This window comes from Fulmarus glacialis, unplaced genomic scaffold (assembly GCF_000690835.1).
Source record: "Fulmarus glacialis isolate BGI_N327 unplaced genomic scaffold, ASM69083v1 Scaffold49205, whole genome shotgun sequence".
NCBI lineage: Eukaryota > Metazoa > Chordata > Aves > Procellariiformes > Procellariidae > Fulmarus > Fulmarus glacialis.
The window spans coordinates 8,599-16,600 of record NW_009213323.1 but is presented as its reverse complement, the minus strand read 5'-3'; the positions used below and the strand labels follow the sequence as shown (position 1 = coordinate 16,600).

At 38.4% G+C, this 8,002-nt stretch overlaps 1 protein-coding gene across 1 annotated transcript; it reads left to right on the top strand.

Moving 5' to 3' along the window:
• Positions 1-4,692: 4,692 nt before the first annotated feature.
• Positions 4,693-4,883, top strand: LOC104077053 (tubulin polymerization-promoting protein-like; the record flags this gene model as incomplete). The annotated part of the gene is made up of 1 exon (XM_009578147.1): positions 4,693-4,883. A coding segment is annotated over one exon (191 nt), but the record flags the coding sequence as incomplete, so codon positions are not given.
• Between the last annotated feature and the right edge of the window lie 3,119 nt (positions 4,884-8,002).

Below are 8,002 nucleotides of genomic sequence, written 5' to 3'. Positions count from 1 at the left end.
GAGCATATTGTACAAGGAATTAAAATTGCTTTAATTTTCTACTCTTGGAAACAAAGTGAGCCTTGCATTTCACAGAAATTGCGCCAACAGGAAACCAACAGGGATTGCCATCTTTCAATTGTAATATTCTGTCACATGTGGGAAGGGGTGCACCAGTGACTTCGCATGCAACTTAGGAAAAGGCTGCAGCTCTTAATCAGTTAAAAACAATTTGGAGAAAGAATGTTTGCCTTGCAGCTACTGACTTTATGTTCATTTCACATGTTGTGACTCATGTGATGCAGGAAGCCACCTGATCCATCTTGGGCTGAAAGAACACAGGATGTGGGATCACTGCTGTTCTTGCTCTGGATTTGTGGTGTTCGTTGTGCTGGGGCTTTAGGTTTTGTTTAACTGTTTTTCAGGACAAAAAGATTGTATTTTTTTAATCTGTGGTGTTAATTTACCTTTACTTAGAATGTTGATGTTTCTTTCTCCCTGCACATACACATATCAACTTTCATTTAACAGATAGCCAAAGATCTGAACCATTGTCCCAAGTTGTCTGCTAAATAAATGTGATTTTTTTTTTTGAGATATGTCAAAGGGGTGCTAAACCATAGAGCTATTTTTTTGTATTTGAACCATTTGCTGTATTGCTGTTGCACTGGGAACACACTTGGCTCTAGCAGATGAAGAACGAGTTATAAAAGAATGTTTTCATGTTAGTCCTAGGACAAGTCTTCACCAGAGGACATAACAGTGTTATGAAAGAGACACCAGGAGGAAGTAGTGGATGTGAAATCTGTAGACAGATGACTGGTAAATTCCAAATGGAGAAGTATCGAGGGAAATTAGTGGGGGAAAACAAACAAATATACAAAACCCAAAAACCCCACTCGGCGCAAGATCCTACAGAAGGTGAGGGTAAAATTTATTTACAAAGTCTCTAGTAAGCTGATTCTCGTTCACATGTCCCTATTTTCTAATAGATTTCATTCACTCACACTCTCACAGTCAAGCATGAAGATGTGTGCGCCAAATTGGTCACATTTTGGCACACACATTGCGTCCCCTCTGTGTGTGGAACACAGAGGACAAGGAATGCTCACTACTGAGGTATCGCTATGTCTCCTGAGTTCTTCATGATTGACAATGACCAACTAGTTTTTGGATAGATGTTTCATGACCTTTAAGAGTCAATAGTTGTTGCAGACTGGTCCTTTGCTTCAGGATCTTAGTTCAGCCTCTGTAAATTGTAGGCCAAGCTGTTGCCCATCCTCTGTTTTCCTTGTTGGTTTGAAACGTGTCACTGTTTTCCCAGTAGACTAATAGGAAAAGCAAAAGCTCATGTGGCATGCTGCAACCTTGTTGCTATCATCTTGTTGTTAGGATGCACCTTTCTTTTCTGATAAGTCATCTGTGTTGTGGTCTTATCAGGGTGCAGGCTGTCTTGATATAAACAACACATTCCTCAAGTCTACCACTGGGAATGATGTCTTGGGAGTAATTTCCTGGGAACATCCTTCATTATTGACATAGGCCATTCTGTTAATCCTCGTTTTACTGTTTCTTCTTGTGTGTTAATATACATGCATTTCTTTTCATATTGCACTCGTACAAGTCTTAGTATGTCTGTTACAATTATGTTACTGTACCAAAATTCTTCTTTATTTTTATTGTACTTTGGGTATTGAGGCAAATTTCATACTGATCACGCCACCCCTTTGAAACAGAGGAGCAGAAGCTGTAGTCATTCTTTTTCCAAATAGTGATTAAACTTACCATTACAAATTCTCAGCATAGCAGTCTGTCCTGAGAATGAATTTGGTAAAGGAAAAAGCAGTCAACTAGAGTTTCTGAGACTTCTCCCTGCATGTGAGAATGCAGAGTGTATGCACATTTAGAGAAAACTGATTTTTCGTGAAGTAGTGGCAATGAAATACAATGGAAGTAAATATGTGTTAAGTTTAATTAACTTTATACTGAATATTGCTCCTGTCTTGTGTTTGGAGTATTTCCATGTTTACAGTACAAACAGCTTTTCTCACTGGTATCATCCTGTGGCTTTCAGCAATAGTGTTATATAAGTAAACACAGAGCAAAGTTTAGTCCTTTGATTATATGATAAGCTTTCTTGCATCTTCTATAGCAGCTTCTTCTGGTGTTAGGGACAATGAAAGATACTTTGGCAAGTATCGTGCCTTAATTTTTTCCTTGCTGGCTTACATGGGGACAGTCACAGATGGGATCTTAATTTTCTTAGTAAGTTTGTTAAGAACACACAAGAAGTGTGCTAATAGTTAAGAAAATGCCTTTAGTAAGAAGCATCATATGTTCTTTTGGAGGGAGAATGATCTAGTAATAACTTAAACATAAGAAACTTCCCCATATGTATTCTGTCCTAGAGTAAGCCTCTATTAGTATGCTCCTGCAGCTGTTATGACCTGCGGGGGTTTTAAAATGAAAATGAAATGGGGAGCCCGTGTATAAGTTGGGTGAGACACATGTACTGCCCTTTGCTATAAATACTTCATGGTTCAAAATGGTGGTTGGTGGAAGACTTTGTTCGTTCAAGCAGTGTGACAGTTTGTCTTCAAGTAGTGCCTGGGTTCTTGCTCATGAACACTGCATAACAGGAAACACTACACCATATAAAAGCTTATTCCTACTGGTTTGTGCCAGAATTTTTGTTCAAGGTACAAGCCCCATGTTTCCTTTCACTTACCAAACAAAACTGTGATTCACAAGTAAGACTTAAAATAGCACAGAATTCCTAGGGCTAAACAGGTTATGCACTCTTACAGAAGTGTGTGTATTTGTTTTCCCCGAGTTGTGAGAGTAATTTCCACTGTGGCCAAACAATCCTTTGGTTCTGTTGTGTGACTGTGTGTACAACCTGTTCAATTTACTAATACCCCGAGGAACAGAAAGAATAAATTCTCGCTGGGCACCAGGCCGGGAGTTTTTACTTTGCTGCTTTTGATGTCTCAGCTTATACATTTTTATTGCATTTTCATTTTTTCTAGCTGCGCTGCTAACACAATTACGGATCAGAGGGTGTATTTTTTTTAATTAGCTCTACTGTGAATACAGGTTTCCTGGTTATAAGGTGCTAGCAGGCCAATGTGGACAAGAAAACTGTATGTATTAAGAAGCAGTACTTCTTCCTAAGCATTGTCTTCATTTCTGTTTTTCAATACAGAAAAATAACCACTTCTGCAAATAGTACTCTGAGACTGCAAGGCAAAAGTCCCTAAAGGTCATTCAGCAATGCTATTTTGAGAAATGAATTCTTCAGTGGACGTTTTCTTTCAGATAGTGACAGAAGTCACACCTCCACACCACTTTTCCCCTCAGGGCCTTATGTGAGAGGAACGCTGCAGAGCAGTGCAGTATTGTATGTGCCATATGTTGGGTATGTTTGGAGGGAGAAAAGCAGAAGTTTACAACCTGAGATTCTCATTAAGTAGTTATGTATGTGGACAAATTCCCTCAAAACAGCTTTTATTTAAATGGTGTGGAGGACATGTGGCTTCCATGGTGTACAAGTTATAGTATTCATTCCCAGTCTAACTGAATCCAAGTATCCTGTTCCTCTTGGTACAGATTCAAGCATCTTTTCCAAGTCTCTGATTTTTTAATGTTCAGCATTAAAAGATATTTGATGTATGTTGTCCTATGGAGGAACTATGTTACTTCAAAAGCCTGTTTGTTAGGTCTCATTAATGAGCATTTATTTGGGCTGAGGGATGGGTAGAGCGTGAAAGAGGTTTTTGATGAAAGATAAGTTTCCCAGAGCATTTACTTCACTGCAGTGAAGCCCACGTCACTTTTGTCTCTAAAACGCACCCTAACGGGGTGGTGCACTTAAGAAAGATACCCAAATTTTATCAGTCTTTGTTCATCTTAGCTCCATTTTCACTACTACGCAAAAATCTTTTGTGTTTTCCCTTCTTCTTTAGTGCCCTTCTGATCTATGTAATGTAAACTTAAATGTAAATTTTATGTAAATGTAAACTTAAGGATCAAAAAGACTGTTCCCTGTCCAAGCATACAGGTTAGCATGCTCCTATATTGTTCTGTGAAGTATCTTTTTCTTTGTGTTTGTGTAGTCAAATTTTCTTTGTCTCAATGACAGCAAAACTTTGATGTTTTAAGTAACCTGATATGACTCAGTGGAAGCAATGTAGAGGAAACTCTTTGCTCAATGCCTTTTCATAGACATAGACAATTTCCTAACACTGAAAATAGCTTTCAGTCCTCCTAGTTTGTTACTTCTCTCATGAATCCTAGAGTTCAGCATAAATTTGTCTCTTGAAGCAATGAATTCTAGCTGTATTGGTTTGCTTTTTCTATATTGGCAGAGCCAGGCTTTTATGCTTGGATGTTGACGTAATGGATTTGAAAGTGGCTGTTCCCTATGACTTCTTCATATCTTTGGTGCTTAGAACTTGATGATTAATCAGAAGTATCTTCCAAAAGATTTTGACATAACTTGCACTATTTTATTCTTGGCTATATGATTATTGTCATTGTATGTAATAGCAAGAAACAAACATTTTTTGTATCCTTTTGCTGGAAGTGAGTAGATATTTACACAGTCTCCATCATAAGCAAAGATTTAGATGTCGGTAGCATAGTACAAATATCTGTATTAAGAAAAATTGACTTCTGATGTGGTTTTTTTGTTTCTTTTCTTTCTTTCAATAGAAAGCCATTTCATCTCCAACTGTATCACGCCTTACAGATACATCAAAATTCACGGGTTCTCACAAAGAGAGGTTTGATCCCAGTGGGAAAGGAAAAGGCAAAGCTGGCCGAGAAGATCTGGTGGATGCTTCAGGATATGTATCCGGCTATAAGCATGCAGGCACATACGATCATAAAGTGCAAGGAAGCAAGTAAGGCTGAGGGTTTACAACACAGAGCGAGAAAGAGAGGGGGAAAGAGAATATATTTGTAAGAATGATGTAGATGAATCCCACATGTTTTGGTTATTGTGAATGCTAAGACTATGTTGTCAAGAAGTTGTTTTCAGGAACTGGAACTGATTTCAACATCTGCTGAGCTACTTGCAGCACAACGCCACTTCATTACATTCCTCATGCGTATATTGGCAAAAATAAATATATCGGTACAAAAAATACATCATTTTGTTGAGCTTTAGACAAAAAAAACCACCAAAGTCAAGAGCAGTTATACCACACTTTGTCAATTCAAGCAAAAGATCTCAAACATTCCTAAATGTCCAGTTGCCCTGAGGGTGTTGAAGAGAACGTCTTGAAAAGAGGGTCTTTCATAGCAGTCTTTTTGAATAATATTCCATTATTTATGCAGTTTGATTTGACTACTGTTTTGGGGCTTTTTTAAAATGTCTTACATGGGATCTGGCACTTTCCTTAAAACATTCAACAAAATACTATTGGGGAGTAAGTGTTTGTAATATACAAGGTGCTAGCCTGGAAATGTCCTATACCACTCATGAAAAACTGAAAAAAAACCCCTATTTCTAGGACAATATAGGTTCTGAAGTATTTTATGTCAACAGAAAGAGGTGGAAAATACCAGCCCCTACTTTCCTCCTGTCTACACTTTGTGCTTGTTACTGTGTGTACTGTAGCATGGTTCTGACTGGCTGGATTTGGATGGAGCTATTGTACTAACCTGAGAGGTGAGGAACAATACATTACTAAGAAAGTCTATTAAAGCTTTTTGCAGTCTGTTTTCAGGTTTGCACTGCCTCACATTTGAAATGAAGGGGGCATTAAGCTAATAATGCTTTAAAGTACTGATTATGACTAAACACTGCCAATCAGACTACTATTAAGTGAATGTTATTATGCACGTACATTGGCACATATTCCCTTTCAGCTATAACATACATAAGGAAAGTTTACGGCCCCTTGGAATAACGACATTTAATATCCATGTAATTAGGTGCAATTTGCCCACAAAAATATACTGTTATAACTGGGCTACATTTTATGTTAAATTTGTTTGAAGCCAAGGGATTTGATTCTCTGTTCACTTTTGCTGCCTAACTTGGGAGTAATAGTATTGATGGGAATGGCTTTCCACTGCTATAGAAGGAGAACCAATTCCACAGGCTTAAAGTACAGGCAGCTGAGTGTTACTCTGACTGGGGCCCAGAATGCCAAAACAGCTTAAAAGGAATAAAAATAACTCATTTTTTTATATCGGTTAAAAAGGAGAGAAAAGGCTGGTCCAATTTTCTGCAAGAGCTGACCAAGTACCCTAATGTATTATTCTGATTCTCTAAAATTATGAAAGATAAGATTTTCAGTATTCAAAAACAGCTGCTAGCAGTTCTGCTTTGCTTTCTTTCAAAAAGAGCTCATGCACTGATTTTCATGTTCGACTCTGAATAAAGGTTAATAAATTTATTGCTCTCCCTGCATCAGTATCGGCATCCCACTCAGAGTACATAAAATTTAGTGAGCAGTGTGTGCTGTCATGTGCGGGTCAACAGTCTGTATTTGGCCAATGTCCAGAAACAGAGCACTGGTTTTCAGCCCTTAAACTGTTCATATTTTGGTTTTCTGACATTGAATGGTAGCCTTTCTTGTAACTTTGCCTCCAATGACTCTTTGAGCCCATACATCAGCCTGAAACCAAAACAACACTAGCAAAGGCAAGGACTTCCTTGTGGGCTTGGAGATTTTTTTATTTGGTTATAATTTATTTTGGGTTTTGTTTTAAAGAGGGAAGGAAGTTTACCAAAACTCAGCACATCTTCTTGTAAAGATTTAAATGGCTTTTCCCATGGTTGGCTCTGGTTACCTGGGAAGATTTTTGATGCATGTAAGGATGCTTAGGATGAGAAGCATCCAGCTTTGTGAAGCCTTTCCAAGAGTTACCCATTGTTCTTGAAGAAAAATTTCCATGGAATGAAGGAATGAAAATAGCATACTGTGATACCAACAATGGCTAAATTATTCCAGCATGGTAGTGAACTGTCTAAATATAGAGAACCTTCTTCTACGTCACTGGTGTCTGTGCACCTGAAGAAGGCTCCAGGATTTTTATGAATAAAAGGGCTAAGCCTCTAACCCTTGATAAATCCTTCAGCTAAGTTACAGGCAAAACCATTCTTCCCATTGACTTTAAGACTTGACTCATAACTCACTGGTAACTGAAAAGATCTTGACCCAGCCCAAATGAAGGGTGAAGTCCAGTCTACTGCGGAGCCCTTTCAGCACACTGTTGATCTGGCTATTTGTGGCTAGCTAGCTGCCTTGTCTGGCATATCAGGCAATACTTGAGGTGCACAAGTGACAGGCTTTCTCAAGTACCCAACTACTGAGTGCCAGTAATGCCAGACTGTTGCTACACAGGAGGAGTGATTGGTTAGGAAGGTTTTAAGGTATAATTAAGCTTTAAGTTGCTAGATCACAGTGTGAGAGAGACCAACACACTCATAAGATAGAAGGCATGCAAAGGAACTGAGAATGCAGACAGATCCAAGCTGACACTGACTAGAAATTGAGCTACTCTGTTTGCGTAGAAGACGCTGATGGAACTAGCTGGGGTTCTGCCAGAGTTTACTTTGCATTACTTGTACAGTATAAAATCCCTGCCATGAACCAAAGCACTTTGTATGGACCTGATGCAAAGTTCTTTGAAATACTTTAAATGGCTTAGAAGATGCTTCAGATAGCAGTATTTCATTTTGAGGAACACACCTCTTTTTTTCTTCTTCATTTCTACAGTTGGATAGTTTTAAAACTCAGTCAAACAGATGCATGAAAAAAAGTCGTTTTGATAGGACAGTGAAAAAGGGAAGTTGTGGCTGGAAAGATAGTACTTTGGAAAGATTTTTCCCTTTTGCTACACTTGGTGTGGAAGATAAGGGTTGTGAATAAAAGCACCATATGCAGCTGTGTATTAGGGGTTCAGCCACCTACTCAAGCTCTTACTTTTCCACTAATATCTGTAGGAAATTAAAAGCCTAAATATGAGCTTGAATGTTAGCCATAAGTTCCAGGCCTGCTTGGGAATG